Consider the following 15,659-nt stretch of genomic DNA (forward strand, 5'->3'; position numbering starts at 1 on the left):
CAGCTGTGGCTAGTGTTTTCAGAAGCGAACTAGAGTACCACACTTGGAATTCTGCTCCCTCCAAAATAGGATGGGTTCTGGGGAGAGAGGCTGGTTGTAGATCTCCTGTAATAGAGGGGAAAAAGTTGCTTGCACGCTTCTGTATTTTAGTTTTCAATGACGCAGGTGACAGCACCATTAGGGCACTTCTACGTGGGCTAGCAGTTCTGAAGAACTCGCAAGCAAGAGTTAAATACGAAGGTTCCATGATTCTCTGCTCTTAAAACAGGAGTGCCTGTGGCAAACACTGTTAAAGACTGACTTTTCCTTTCTTATTCTTTCATGAAACTATTCATAAATCTACTTTAAGTTGAAAGGTTAATGAGTTCAGAGTTTCAGAACAATCAACATTGCTTCCTTACTCTTTCATAATCCATGGGGTTTTTTCCCTTCAGCAGCTGGCCAGAGAGCAAAGACTTTCCTCCAGATGTTTGGGAGAGCTGGCTGGGGGTGTGTGTGTGCTGTTTGCGTTTGGGTTTTTTTCTGCCATGAGGGGCAAGTTAAATAATGGTGGTATTTCTTACAGTCTCAGTATTCAAGTGAATGAGCCAAACTGATTATTAATGAGAAAGATGGAGCTAAAAAGCTGGAATTTTTGTCTACTGTGATGTATTGGCTTCCAGGAGATGTCACTGCTACGCTGGTTCTTGTGCTTTTTTTCCCAATAAAAGGATAAAGAGTCTTTCTTGGTATTAGATTTCCCACTTCATTAACAAAATTCTGGCCTTACTTAGTAGTCTTCCTGTTACGATTTTGGCTGGAGAAATCTGGAAACGGATCCTTTTTTCTCCTTTTTAATTGGGCCAGTTTTTGGAGTATAGAAATCCACAGCCATAAATAATGGGTTATTACTGTTATTTCCCAGCTCTCCCAGTTTTGTGCTGTGGCACCACAGGGTATTTTCTTGGCTTTCTGTGCCCTTCAGTCTTCTTCCTGTCAGGAGAAGGGGAGCGAGGGGTCGTCCCGGCTCTGGGGACGGTGTGACGTCAGGGCGCGGAGCGTGGTGATGTCACGGGTGCCACGTGCTGCGGCTGCTGCCAGGCGGCCGATCCTGTGCCCGCTGACGGCGTGAACGTCTTCGGTCCTGTCGCTGTTGATTCTTTCCTGGGTAACGCCTGAGGACAGGATTTCTCTTCTTTCTGGTCTCAAGTAAGGAGTAAAGTTGGGAACCCCTACGTCCCCTGTGTAACATTATATGTAATCTGGAATATATATATAAAAAAAATCTGTATAGAAACCATATAGCTGATGAGAAACGAATGCTCACTGTTGCGCATTGCACTGTGAAATATCTCTGCAGCGAGGCTTGGGTAGGGCTCCTCTTACTCGGGAATTCAGTTCAAAGCAGCTTATTAATCCCTCCAGGCCTCGCAGGCAGAAGAGAGAATTATTGACTCTGGGGCACCAGCAGAGTATCCAGAATCTATATTTTGTTTAAAGCAGAAACAGTTATTCTTCAACAGCGCCTTGCTGTGTCGGAAGGATTGCGTGACCTCTGCTGCGTTGTTTTCGGCCGGAGTGGGAGCAGCAGCGATGACCGTGCAAGAGCAGGAGATGCCCGTTGGCGAGCTGCCAGGCGAGAGGCTGGTTTGGAATGGTTGCCGTTAGCATTTGTGCTGTCCTTCCTGGGATCCCCGCTCCTGTCCATCGGTTCTTGACCTGTCTGCGTGGCAGTGGCAGACCTTGGTGCTGCGGCAGAGCCGGCTCTTGGCTCTGTCAGGTTAATGTGACAGGACTGGAGGCGTCCTCAGCCTCTCCTTCCCTGCGGCCCCCACTCCTGTCCCACGGGTGCTGCTGGGGCGCGGGAGCCCAAGGAGGGAGCAACGCCACCAGCACCCAACCGAAACCTTCTACCCTGGCAAAACGGGACCTCGAAGCCCTTTTCAGTGACATCATGACTGGTGTGGTGCGTTCCCGGAAGGGGAGAGCTGATGGCAGCACGGCTGTGAGCATCCAGGGGATAGTGTGTGGTGACATGGCTGCGAGGTGCTGAAGTCCTGATGGGTACCATAGTTTGCTCTGGCAGCACCGGTGCCTCGCCACAGAGGCAGAGGGAGGTGGAGACGTGCTGGAGCCCAGTGGCAGGGAGACCGCAGGAACAAGCAAATCCTGGAAAGAGAACTGGCATAAAGTAAAGCAAAATGGTAGCACTGATCCTGTAAGTCTTCCTTCCTCCTTCGCAAGGTCACTCCGAACATGTAGAGTGTGTGTAATTAAAAATAGACAAGACCTTTTAACTTTGTGTGTTCTTGTTCCTTTTTCCAGTGCATAGCAAAGCACCAGGGGAGCCTGTGACGAGCCAGCCAGTGCTGCTGCTACTGTCACTGCCACCAGCGGGGGCCAGATCGCCGGCCTTATCGATGTCGGCCACAACAAGGCAACTTGTACGAGTTTGTGGGGCTGCTTCTTACCCCTCAAGTGCCTCAGCAAAGAAACACCCAGGTAACAGCCACTCGAGCCTGTCGCCTTTGCCTGTCCCTGCTAAGGTGCCCCAGCACCAGCTGCCGCGCTGGCAGTGTCCACTGCAGCTGGGGGGCTCGTGGCCCCGGGGTGGTTTGGGGCCCCAGGTGGTTTGGGGCTCGGGGGCCCCCCGCCGTGGGCAGGGCTCTGCAAGGGGGCACAGCTAAAAGCTGCACAGGGTAAATCTGCGTTTTATCTGTGGCATAAAGGGGATTCGGTTGTTGCTCCTCTGATCTTTAAGCAGTGGCTGTTAGAGTAATTGCTGATCCATTAAGCAGACGTAGATGTCTAATAGTAAGAATTTTTATTTCTTTTGATGTTTTATTTCTTTAGTAGCAGATTGGGTTTTCACGTCCTTTTTTCTCTTTATTTGGGCGGGGGTCACATTACTTTCCTCCAGGCTTCTTTTATGTCTTTCATAATGTGTAAGGAGGAGAAAATCATCACCGCTAATCTGCATTAAGGACGTGAGTTAGATGCAAAGGCACGGAGCGCTTCAGCAGTGCTTTCTGAAAATACTTCTTTGGGTTTCATGCCGACACCGCTCTAAGAGCTGGGCTGCTCATTTGATGGAGGGAGGTTTATGAAGCTCCTGGGCTGATTCCGTGGGAGATGGGGTTTGCAGGTGTCTGATGGAGCCGAAGCCACTGAGGGGCCGAAGCGGCTGGGGCTGGACCCTGCTCGGGGCAGCAGCTCCTGCCTTGTACCTTTCCCTGTGCCGGGACCTCACCTAGAGAAGGCAAACCCAGGCTTTTCATCAGGTTTTCCCAGTTGATGCTTTCCTGGTTTCTCTCTGGAGAGACTGGGTCATGAAAACGTGGTGTTGGTGCTGATAACGTGAAACTGGGGGCCCAGCTTGGAGCTCCAGCCCTCTGCCCTGCACGGCCTCAGGGGCTTTGATTCTTCTGGCGTGGCTGTCGTGCAAATCCTCATCACAGAGATGGGAGGGCTGAAGGCCTCTTATTTCCCAGTTTGGCCTTTTTAAAGAGCTCACTTAAAGACTGCAGGGGTTTCATAAACAGGGACTTACCGGTGAGTTTAATGGAACAGGAAGCATTATATTGTTGTAATAATACATTGTTTAAAGTACTGTTACTGTTGGTATAAAGCAGATTTAAACAACGTGATTCCATGGCAAAGCTCCGAGGGCTTTGGCTCCGCTGGGGATGGTGCGTTGCGCTGGATGTATTTACGCCTGAACTGCAGCCAAAGGCCGGGCAGATGAATCGCACCGGGCTGCGATAGCGAAGCGTTGGATTTACTTCAGGCAATAGCAGGGAGAGAGCGAGCGAAATACCCGCATGGGAGTCAGCGCTGATCCCCTGGGTGCTCCCAGGGTGCTGCAGTTCCTACTCGATTCTCCTTAATTTCTGCTGGAGCAGCGTCCCGCAGGCTTTGAAGTCTGTCCCCGCCACTGTTGGGGATGCCGCGAAGGGGGTTCACTCTGCCAGTTGATAGCTGCGGTTTGGCTGGCAGAGGAGATGGCATCTGGGCCCTACACGCTGGTTGCACCAGCACGTGCAGGATCCTGCAGCCAAATTCCTTTTTGATCTGAAAATCTGTTCTGGTACCTTGATGCATTTTTAAAGCAGAACTAATGCATTAAATCTAAGGAATTGCCCTGTCTCCTGCACGGAGGCAAAAAAAGCATTTGTTTTATAATGGAATGGCAACTCCGAGCAGCTCCTCATGTTTTTAAAGTAGTTTCTAAGGGCAGGGTTGTGTGTGTCTGCAGCTGCTGCGGGATCGCGCAGCCGGAGCGGAGGCTGTACAGCGTACATCGCTGTGTGACCGGGCGGCAGGGAGCAAGGAGCCCTTTCAAGCCATGGCAGAGTCTCAGCTGAGGGCTTGTGCCCTCCAGGCAGCCTCACCTCCTGCTTTTAAGTGAGACTGGTGGGTGTCCAGCACCCCTCAAAACCTGTCTTCCCTGTGCCGAAGGTGAACCGGGCAGAGGATTCCGGGTGATGGGCTGAAATGAGCCACCCGAGCACAGGGTGATCCACTGGGCCGGGGCTGGGTCTGACCGTGAGTTCACTCCTGCTGTGACCCGGGTAGGACATGCAGGACGAGGTGGGGAAGTCGGTCCTCAGTCGTGGTGTTTGTGTAAATCCTGCTCGCTCCTTCCAGGGGACCCTTGGTGGCCACTGGGCAGCACTCGGACCTGCTGGCCACCTGCTGCAGGTCAAGTGGCCCAAGGGCTGCCACCAGCCCTGTGGGAACGCGGACGCTGAGCTGAGGGTGTCCTAGTTAAAAACCCTCCCAGCGAGGGAGTCTGAGTCGTGATTCTCTCTATCCACCCGGTCGTCCTCCCTCACCACCCACCATGTGAAATGCCTTGTTTTTAAAAATAAAATGCACGAGTATTTTACAGCAGCTTCTCTCTCTCTCTGCTGCTTCTCGTCCCCTTCAGTACGTTAAACCTGGGTATAATGCCCAGTAACCCCAGTGAATTAAACCTGGGTATAATGCCCAGTAACCCGCAGCTCCCGCCAGGTCGTGGTGTCGCAGCCGTTTCCTGATCCAGCAGTGGCTTTGAGAGTGTGAACCTAAATTGCCGTCTTCAGCTGGGACTTGTGATGTGAAAATTCAGTGCAGGTTTATTTGCCATTCTTGGGAGAGCAGCGGTGACGCGCTGGTCCTGCAGCTGAGCAGTTCGTAGCGCAGGGGTAGTGCCACCGCGCCTCGGCGAGGGCTGAGGTGGGGAACGGCACCAGGGTCGCGGGACCTGCTCCAACCAGGTAAAATGGAGTAAAGCGCTCTGCTCGCCTCTTGGCCAGAGACTTCAAAGCACTTTAGAAAGGAGAGAAAGAAAAAAAAAAAAGGCAAGCAATGCTTAAATATCGTTATACTTGCTTGTAGGTTCCTGCTGGGAGCAAAGAGCATCAAAACCAGAAAGCAGGAGCTGGAGCTCTGGCCGGCTGAACCGGAGCCCGGAGCTGGAGCTGGAGCCCGGCTGGTGCGGGGGAGAGCGAAGCCCCTGTCCCAGCCCCAGGAATCCCCTTCCCTCTTCTCCCATTCCATCCCGACTGCGAAACTGCAACGCGAAATAAGACAGTGAAAATAAACATTCCTGTTTTTTTCATGCAAAAAGTTTTAATGGTAACACAGTAGCGTCCACGGGGTGGGCGCCGCGCAGGGCGGATAAACGGCCCGCGTTGGGCGCTGACAGCTTTCCCAAGCCCTGTGTCCCCCCAGGTGACCCCCCACCAGCTCCCTCGGGAGCACCCGTGGGATGCAGCTCCGTCCTGCCCCTCACTGACAGTCTGTAAGATGCCATAATCCATTCGGCTCCAATTAATTTAATTAATCTACAGGCTACAGATCTAAACATTAGTGCTATAAACTTAGATGAATAAACTTCTGAAAACTGAAAATATTTTTAAACCGTTGTTTTTCAGTTACAGAAATACAAAATAAATATCTTGAGGATTAATACAAAATGGCAAATTAATATCTTTTTGTTTATTGACCTCTCTTCTCCCTAATAGTATGTTAAATTGAAAAACCTTTTTAAAAAAAATGAACTTCACATCGTGGAAAAAATATTAAGCATCACTGGATTTGTACAAGTGTCTCTGAACAATAAACTAAATGTAGGTATTTTATTTATTTCTCCTACCCATCACCAAATAAGAGAAGATTATATATCTTACTGTTTCTAAGCATATACATGTAAAAATAGTCATTTCTGTTCTCTCATTTATAGTAAAGTGGCTGTAGCATTTTATGATAATGTTTCCTGGGCTCAGTGCAGAAAGAAGACAACAAAATTCCCTGGTCTGTTGTGCAGGGGATCAAGGTAAACTACCTTTAGTTGATCCCTACTGCCTTTAAATTTTCTTTCGGTTGCAACTTTGGTATAAATAGATCTTTTTTCCACTTTTATTACCCGTATTGTCTTCACCTGCCTGACCGCGGCTCCATATCCTGTGTGCCAGCCCTCAGAGCGGTTCCTGATCCGGTCACAACTTCCCATTGGAAACAGGGACAAAGTGACCAGCACTGACCTCCCTGGTGAGTCCCCATCGCTTCACCTGGATGGTTTTGGGTTCTAAACACTGATTTTATGAATGTTTTTGAAATGTTACTTTTCCAATGGGGGAGATACTGAGACAAGGCAAAAAAACCTGAAAAACTTAAAGTCTGTAGCTATTATTACACTAAAAGATGTAGTTGCACAAATGAACGGCAATAACTACTGGGCAAGGAATAAACCTCCTAAAATAATGATAAATGTACACATGAATTGACATGTTCCTGGGTTGCTCCGGTGTTTCCCACGTGGCTTTGCAGCCAGCGTTAGCGTTGCCCTTTCCTGGAGCCGGGGAAGACGGGGCTCGGTGCTGAGGGCTGCCTCTTCCTGCAGAGATCTTTTTTCTCAAGCTGATTTCTTGGGTTTTCCGAATCTAGAGGAGATCTGTGGTGTTTTAACAGTTCTTGTTTTGCTTTGGTGGCTTAGGAAAAATTGAAGAGGATGAAGTCAGGAAATAAAATGCTTGGAAATAAGTGTTCGTTAAAACACCTGGTGACTAAGACTATAGTGTGGATTAGAAGCCTGGATGCACTACAACTTTAAAGGTGTTTTTCTAATGCTAGTTTTGGAAAATGGGCCTTTACCAAGGGCAGAGCAGGGTGGTTGGGAGAGTGGAAGAAGCAAATATCTGGTGTCCCGCACACTGTGGTCTTTCACTAGCTTATCAGGATTGGGATATTTTCTTTGTCTAAAGCCCGAGGTTCTTGGAATCATGTGGTCATGTTTAAAAAAAAAAAAAAAATCTCCTTGACTTTCATGTAAAAAGAGGTGCCCTTGTGGCTGTAGGAGAAACTCTTGAGAACGACTGTCAAAGACGCAGTGACTGGAAGCTGAAAGCAGTCGGAGCCGAGCCAGGTCTCTTGGGGGCTGAGCCTTCCCCAGCACCACTGCGCTCTGGGGATCCGGAGCTGCCCGTGCCCAAATCCCACCTGGCCGGCCCTGCTGTGGCGATGCAGTTGTTGGTGGCACCCGACCACGCGTGATGATAAATGCTTTGTGTGGCCGCAGCATCCTCTGGTGTATGACTTATGTTTTCTGCCCAAGGGATCATTAGATCCCTCTATTGGAGGGTAGGGATGGACCCCGGGGGCCTTCTACGGACCCCAGCCTGGCTACGGCTCTCCGGCTCCGAGGAGAGCACTCTGCCAGCGAGGCCGGCTGCCATCTGAGCCAGCCTTGCAGAATTCCCTCCTGAGGCTGGACATCCTCACTTCGACCTTCCTTGTGGGAGGGTTCCCCGTGGGCCCGGCTCTGGGGTCGGGGGCTCTGAGACGAGCTGCTTCTGGCTGGGGCAGGGCGGCACCCTCCGCGTGAAGGACGTGGAGAGACTTAGTTAATGTTATGTTTTCTTACCTCTGCTGCCCCTGTCGTAATCTATCAGGAAGCATGACTGCAGTTCAGGCTCGGGGGGCAGGTTACTTACTGAAGCACTCCAAGGTTCCTGCCAGGCTGGGCAGGCAATTAGAGCTGAGCTGATGAATGATCTGATTCGGGCTCCAATTCATTAACTAATCATAAGAAATGAGCAGATAGAAAATAAGGCCAATTCAAGAACTTGTGAGAGGTTCATTAACGGTCCCTCTGTCCCCGTGTGCCGCTTTGTGCGCTGTTCCAGAGCTCCTCTCCTGCACTCTGCTGACAGACGCGACGCTCGGGTGCGGGGAGCCCGCCTGCCCCTGAACCGGGTAGGCAGAGAACAATATATTTTCATTATAGAAATGCATTACGCTGCAGTACACCTGCAATTGTATTTTGCCTTTCCTAATGTTGTTTTCTTTGCACTCTGTGCTTCCCGTGCTGGTTTGTGGTAAAACAGGAGACTGCAGGCTTGGGCCAGGGCTCAGGCCAGGCTCTCCGTATCACTGAGAGTGCAGAATGGAGACATCCTTGGGGGAAAAGGGGTGGCCTTCCCCCGTGAACCCTCCTGGCCAACTCAGGAATGACAGAACAGGGTCCCAGTACTGATGTCTAACCTCTGTTCCCTGAGGAAATGGGGCTGAAGAGAGTCTGGAGGATGGGAAGAGAGGAGGAAAGTTAAATATATTTATAAAAAGAACAGAAACCCTTGAAGAGCTCGCCCACCTCCATGTAGAGCTACCACCCTCCTACCAACATGTGATGCCTCTGTTTTCATTGCTACCAATTAAAAGAAAAAAAAAAAAAAAAGAAGTAAAAATGGGATGACAGCAGCCAGAGATGGACACGGTTTGGAGCAGATCTTCACGGAAGGTGCAGTGTCCTTCAGGTCAGCAGCCCAGAGCTCAAACAAAAAATGCTGTTTGCTCATGCTCCAAGAACCCGGTGGGTGGTTCTGCTTGCAGAGTCAAGGCATTGGAGTCACTGTTCCAGAACAGCGGTTTTTAGTCTGGGGCACTTAGAATCACTCCCCAGCAGACCCGGTCGATGTCTCCCCCAGAATGATTGGCTTCTCTGTGTAGACAAGGGCCACTTGTTGGGCACTGCCTTGCTCGGGGCTCGTGACAAAGCTCCCTGTTGGCTCCTACAGGAGCTTCTGCTTTAGGCTGGGCTTTTGGAAGAGAAAGGTCTGAGTTCCAGTGAGTTCTAGTCCCTCTTCCTTGGGATGCTCCTTGGTGAGATAGTGCAGTCCAGATGCTTCCTCCTAGGTGTAGCCAGGGGAGGAGCGGAGAAGATGAGGAGCACTGAGGGATTTTGCTCGGTGGGCTGCAGCGTGGAACCAGTGGGCAGGTATGGCTATGGGAACAAGATGCTTATTAGAGCTGTTGCTTTAAAATGTCTCCTGTTTTCAGTTCCCTCTCCCTACATATTTTGAATATATTTAGGGCACTTATCACCATAGCATCAAAACACTGAAATATCCTATGCAAGAAACTCTGAGAGATCTATCCCAAAATAGCTGCCTGCTCTTTTACCAAAGCACCAGTGTCACTGTTGGCGCTTCCTTTCCCCGCCGCAGCCCGTGACTGTGCGTATGCAGGAGTCTCAGAGCCTTCCCTGTCCCCACCAGCCCAATGCTGTCACTTGTTGTAACGCAGTGGGTTAAGGGCCAAGTCCGGGAGAGATTTGTGGTGCTTTTTTGCATTTTGGTATGTTTGTCTTAAGTCTTCAGTGTCATTTAATGGGGCTGAACAGTTTTGCAGGCTTCCCTGTGTGCATGGGTGCTATGAAACCTTATTGCTGTTTATCTTGATATGAGGATAAAAGGGTGGATTTGTTCCATGAAAGGCAATATTCTGAACTGATCATATGAGAGGTATCTGGTGGTTGTGAGCCCAGATGTGCAGAAAAACTTTATGGCTTATTAATTCTTAAGGTGTGCTGAGCACCTCTGGCATCTCCTGATGCTCCTGGTGTCCCCTGAAGATTAGTGCATCTGATTAAGTCAGGCCAGAGGAGGTGCCGTCTTTGCTCTTGTCTGGGCTTTGGTGGCAGGACCGAGGGGTGAGAAACACAGCTGCAGTCGCTCCTCTCTGTTGCTCTCTGAGCTTTACATTTTGCAGCCCCAAGCTGAACTTTAATTTCTTCCTTGCTGCCTGGCCTCGCACGCCTGCCTCTCGTGGGAAAACCTGCCCCCCTTGTAGATTAAATTTACAAGGTGACTTACTTCAGTGTACGTCTGCCTGAAGCCCCCGGTGAGTTATGGTTTGTTGTTTTCTTTTTGCTCCTCATCTTCAAATGCCTCTTTGCATGCAGATTGCGCTGAGCTCCCTCCTGAGTGTTGGCAGTTATTGCTGTGCTCCCTGGTCTGGAGCAACGCTCCTCCTGAGCCCTGATGAAACAGGCAACAGGGTCTGCAGGGCAGGGTTAATTGCTGATAACAAGGGAAGATCTTTGATTGGAGCTGCTGCAGAGTCCCTGGCCCATCATCTCATTCCTGCTCTCCAGGGACACCGAGCTGTGCTGGAGCCGGGGGTCACGGCTGCCTCTCGCTGGGGTGTGTAAGAGCTCGGGATTGGCATCAGCTGTGGTGAGTGCAGGGATCGGCCCGTCCCCTCCCTGGCACAGCCCACCCTGCTCCGGACGCGTCCGTCCCCCTGCTCAGCAAACGGTGCGACCACAGTGGTCCCGTTAGACCTTGGCTCTGTTATATTGGCAGGAGATGAGGACAGGTGTGTCTGGGGCAGTAAAACACAGAAGTTCCTCTTCCTTCCTTCCCTACGCACCCCGACCCCGCCAAGTATTCAAATGGGCTTCATGCTTCCTACTGCTCCTTCTTTGACAGCAATTACATCTCCATAATTAATTCTCGTGTAGCTCCAGCCACCCATGCCACCATCTTCTGTGCGTCTCACAGGAGGTCAGCTGCTGAAATGCATTAGATGCTTCGTCAGCGGATTGCAGATTAGGTCATACCAAGCCGTCTGTCCTTTCATTAACACACAGAGCGATCATCTGGAGCCAGGTGTGAGCAGGCAGCGCCTCTTTCCCCTCCAAACCAGCATGATAAACCACCCAAGCTGGTCCTGGACATACCTAATGCAATTCTATTTATTTCCGAATGTGCTTGGGAGAAGTGGAGGTCGTCTTGGTTATAGAGACATCTTATGAAGTTTTCTGGTTTAGTTTCAAAGGGATAAGAGGAGCCTTCAGCAAGCACCGGCATGTCTTCTGTGAGATGTTCAACTGCCTCTGAGGTGGCATTGCTGAGAGTCATGTTCACCCTCTTATTTGCAGCATGCACCCCTTTTATACCTGGGCAAAATGCACACTTTCAGTTTGCCGGGATTTTTCTGCAGGACCTTAAATAGTGAGAGAGCGCACAAGGTGAAGAACTTATCTGTGCCATTGGTGGTTTCTGTGCTACTGAAAGTCCTGCAGGCAGACGCCAGCTTCCTGCTCCACAAACAGAGAAAGTCTGAAAGAGTAAAAGAACAGGGGCTGTAGACTAGTAAATGATTTTATGCATTCCATTTTCTTAGTTCCAGAAGAAAACGTCCTCTGAGGCTGTGCCAGTGCCTCGGAGAGTTTCTGTTGACCAGTGGAGATAATTTCATGGTTTTGCATGTGATTAACCAAGGATGTGATTTTACAGCAGTTCTGGAAGAAGCACAGCTACCGCTGTTAGGAGATCTGGCGGTCGGTGGTTGTGGCTGGGATGGGAATTGCTGGTCTATAAACTGGCAATAAAAACAAAGTATGAAAACCAAAAGCTGTTGTGCCTGGGTCTGCTGGAGACTGGTCCCAGCTGGTAAGCTGGGCACAGCTCTGACCCTGCCAGCTTTTCCCCGGGGTCACAGGAGGAAACGGGGTCTGCCGAAAATCAGCTGGTGCTGCCGCGGCGCAGGGGTGGTCTGCGGCACGGTGAACGCTGAATTCTGCTTTCTGTTACATAGACAATGTTTCATGCATCTTAATGTAGACTTAAACCCATGAATTCCGCTTAGGATATTTACAAAAGCAGTATCTGAAAGGCTGGGCGGTGGGAAGGAGCTGGAGTGAGCTCCTGGACTGCTAGGAGGTACCTGACAGGTAATTAGAGGAAACCAAGCAATGAGGAGAACCAAGATTCAATCCCGCTGTCTGCAGAGTCTAAGTGGCTGCGGTAATGGCAGGTCCCTTTCCATTGGCCCTTTCCTCTCCAAATCACCTTTTAAACTGTAGTCTGTGTTAAAACTCCTGGACTAATACCAAACAGAAAAGCAAGCAGCCAACCAACCTAACAAAAAAATCTGAGTGAACCCCCCTCAAAAGGCAACAGGAACCGTCAGCGAGGAACTGACTGATTTTGATTTATGGTTTCTTTATCCTGCAGAAGCAGGAAAGTAATGAACCAGTGTTTTGATCTCTGTGGGCTTTCCTGCAGCAGTGAGGAGATCAAAACAAGCTTAACTATTTCTTATACCTCACGCTCTCTTCCCCCTCCCGCTCCTTTTCCAGTACCACACAGCCAGCCTTACGCGGCACCAGAGAACATCGGTTTTGTGGATGCCACAAACACCGTTCGTGTCTCTGGCAGCTGCCCTGGGGGCAGTGGGGCTCCTCCAGCCGCGCTTGGCACAGCAGGGCCGGGACAGGGCTCCGTGCAGGGATAGGTGCTGCCCTGTCCCGTCCCGCTCCCTTGGGAGCTCCCCCAGTTCTCTGCAAGCCTCAGACTTGCAGGTCCCGAGGGCGCCGGTGGCATGGAGATGTGGGGAATACCTGTCCCTCGCCGTGGGAGGGGAGCGGTGGAGGTGGCAGGCTGGCGGGGGTGCGGGGTGCTCGCCCCTCGCAGGAGGGAGGAGAGGAGCTCGCGTGAAGGGAAGCGAGCGGAGGAGTTACCCTGTCAGTTTGCGGAAATGCTGCTGTAGTTCTTCTTGACGGGGAAGGTGAGCTGCCCGGAGAGGTCCAGCGACAGCGCCTTGGGGTGCAGCGCCCGTCGCTGGTGCAGGGGGCTGGAGCTGGGCCTGGGCGAGTAGAGCAGGGCCAGCTCGGGGCCCGGCAGGATAGCTTCTGGCAGGAGAGCCTCCGCCGTGGCCGCCGGCTCCGTCCTGCTGCGCAGCAGGCTTGGGGAGGGCTGCAGGCTGTGCCGCTTGGGCGGCGGCGGGCTGTGGTTCTGGAACCTCACCGTCTTCACTTGCTGCAACGAGAAGGGGACCAGGATCACGGTGGGAAAAGCAGCCATCCCCCCTCCCTGCTGGATCTGCCCTGGAACACTGAGGGATGAGCTGAGGGGGCAGCTGGCTCCCTCCCGGGGGCAGAGGATGCCTGCGGGGAAGCCCAGTGTGATGGGCAGCGGGTAGTGGGTGAGGAGAGCACCAGGGAACGGCACGACGCGGTGCAGCACTGCCATCGGCTCTCACAGACCCCGGAGAGTCGGCCCAGAGCCATCACCGAGGGAGTGGGGAGAGCGAGGGGAAGAGTGGGTGGCAGCCCGACAGAGGAGGGAGGGTGGCCCGTCCTGCCGTGCCCCTCCCGGAGAGCCTGCCATTTCTCTCCACCTGATGATGTTCCTCCCGGGAGCTCTGAGGTCACCTGGGCTTGTGGAGCCATTTAATTTTGGGTGCCACGGGAAGGGAAGGTCATCACTAGGGCAATTTGCAGAACCATTTTATCTTTATGAAATTTCCCTCTGGCTGCCAGAGGGGAAAGAAATTTCCATTCCAAATGGCTCAGCCAAAGCGCCGGGAGGGAGATGGGGGGAGCTCTGTAGAGACCAGCCTGATGTACAGTCTAACACCCAGGTCTGTGGCATTTGCTCCCAAACTCTCAGGGACCTCGGTGGGATTCTTGCCTGATTTAAGAACTCGGAAAAGTCTCAATATTTGTTTGTGACTGAACATTGGTTTACACTTAAAGAATCCCTGCAGCATCTTGCCTTTCTGAAGGGCTTAATCTGAACAGCAGAGTCTGCAACACAAATATCTGATTTCTTAATGCAGCTACCAATCCCAGTAACTTCTATCAGAAGAAAACCTGGTGAGAATGGAGGGAAGCTCTCACAGGCTTTGGCCCCGGGCGATCTTAGGTTGAGTGCCAGCCCCAGGAGGATGGGGACCCTCTGGAGCCCAGGTACCCCGGGCCGTACCTTCTCGGCGTTGTTGCGGGAGGTGTCTGGCTTCACCAGGATGGATGGCGGGGCTGATGCCGGTGGCTTTGGAGCTGCCTCGCTCTTTGCTGGAGGGTCTTTGGCATCCAGGATCACTGAGCTGCACACAGAGGGAGTTCTGCTTTCCCCTCCTCGGACCACAAGTGCCGGTGAAGCGTCGTGGGAGAAGTTTGGTCTCGTTGCTGCCTCGGCCATGCCGGCACCAGGAGGGATGCTGTGCGGCTGGGGGCTGGTGTGCTGATAAAGCTGAAATTGCTGAGGTCGTCCCGCGGCCGTGGGAGGACGCCTGAGGGAGCCGGCAACCTGCACGGGGGTCCCTGCCTGCCCCGGCCGCTGCAGGGATCCGTCTGGGGAGCAAGAACAGTCAGAAGGAGGTAAGTCAGCAGGAATCCAGTGTGGCCCTTGTGGGGCCCGGGTGCTCCCTGCCCTCCTCCCGCGCAGTTCCATTGCCGAACGCAGGAGCCGCCAGCAGGAGCCCCGTTCCTGAGCCCTCCCGCCGTCCCGTGCTCCCGTGCTGGCTGCGGGTCCTACTTGGCTGCTCCATCCCATAGCTGTAGAACTTTTTGTTCTACAGTTTCTTGCTGTTCACGAGATTGAATTATTATTATTATTTTTTTTTTTAAACAGAGACACCACAGGGGAATGAGTCCTTTACAGTAAACAAACTCTTAAGATAAATCCCATTTTGAATCTAGAAACACTGACCATGGCCCTCGCAACCGCGCCTGGCCCCTTCCAGGGGCACTGCCTGCCTCCAGCAGCAGCTCCGCCAGCGAGCGCTGCAGAACGTGCCACTTGGTTGCCCAAACACACGTGGAAACGTGTTCTAAAGCAGCACATATGGGCTGAAGATGAACCTTGCCAGCCTCGGTGGAAAGAACATAACCAACTGAGCTCTGCGTAAGCCTTCGCAAAGAGTTTTTTTTTGCTGAGTCAAAAAACCTAAAATTAACCAAACCAAGCATGGCTGGGGAAGCCAGTGGCGTGGGACCCCGGCTCCCTGCCTCGGGGGAGTCCCCCGAGGCTCCCTGTCCCTCCTCTCCACCCTCGGGGAGGGTGTTTCCTACAGCCTCGGGCACATGCAAGTGAGAAGCACAAATTGGATCTTTGTGGAGGAGGAGGAGAAAAACAGAGCTGATATGGAGGAATTTTCCCTCTAGCGCAGTGCTACATCAAGGCTTTTGACTTCACAATTTCACTGGGTAACTCCTGCTGCTTTTTTTTCCATGAAGTATCCTTTCTCACCTTCAGGCTACTCATGATTTTATGCATCTCAGATATTTCCAAGCTGAATTTTTTTTTTTCTCCTGAAGTAGAAGTTGTTCTGTTCTCTTGATCATCCTCCTGCATGCTTGTCCTGACTTTACTATATGCTTTTTGAGTTACCAGAAATACGTGAAGTGTTCAGGGTATGAGTTTGCCAGAACTCCCCCAATGGCACAGATGAGTTTTACTCTCTTGTTCTGAGTTCCTTTCTTAATAATTCCTAATAATACTCTAAAGTAACCTTTTCAAAAATTGCTTCTGAGCATGCAGTTGGAGCTTTCAAAGAGCCGTCTGTGACAATTCCAAAACTTTTCTCCAGACCAACAAAAGCTAATTTAGGGACCAAGGTTTTGTGTG

At 51.6% G+C, this 15,659-nt stretch overlaps 1 protein-coding gene across 4 annotated transcripts in view; it reads right to left on the bottom strand.

Annotated features, from left to right (window-relative positions):
• Positions 1–3,738: 3,738 nt before the first annotated feature.
• SH3RF2 (SH3 domain containing ring finger 2) overlaps positions 3,739–15,659 on the bottom strand; it is a 47,553-nt gene continuing 35,632 nt past the window's right edge. For 2 of the 4 annotated variants that reach the window (XM_074604278.1, XM_074604279.1), the window contains 2 exons: positions 14,016–14,383; positions 3,739–13,067 (listed from right to left, as the gene is read on the bottom strand). In XM_074604278.1, the coding sequence (XP_074460379.1) occupies positions 12,774–13,067; positions 14,016–14,383 (662 nt within the window). In that variant the 3' untranslated portion in view covers positions 3,739–12,773. The remainder of the gene's footprint in view (positions 13,068–14,015; positions 14,384–15,659) is intronic. The other 2 variants (XR_012589518.1, XM_074604280.1) reach the window with 2 other exon arrangements.

This window comes from Larus michahellis, chromosome 11 (assembly GCF_964199755.1).
Source record: "Larus michahellis chromosome 11, bLarMic1.1, whole genome shotgun sequence".
Lineage (NCBI taxonomy): Eukaryota > Metazoa > Chordata > Aves > Charadriiformes > Laridae > Larus > Larus michahellis.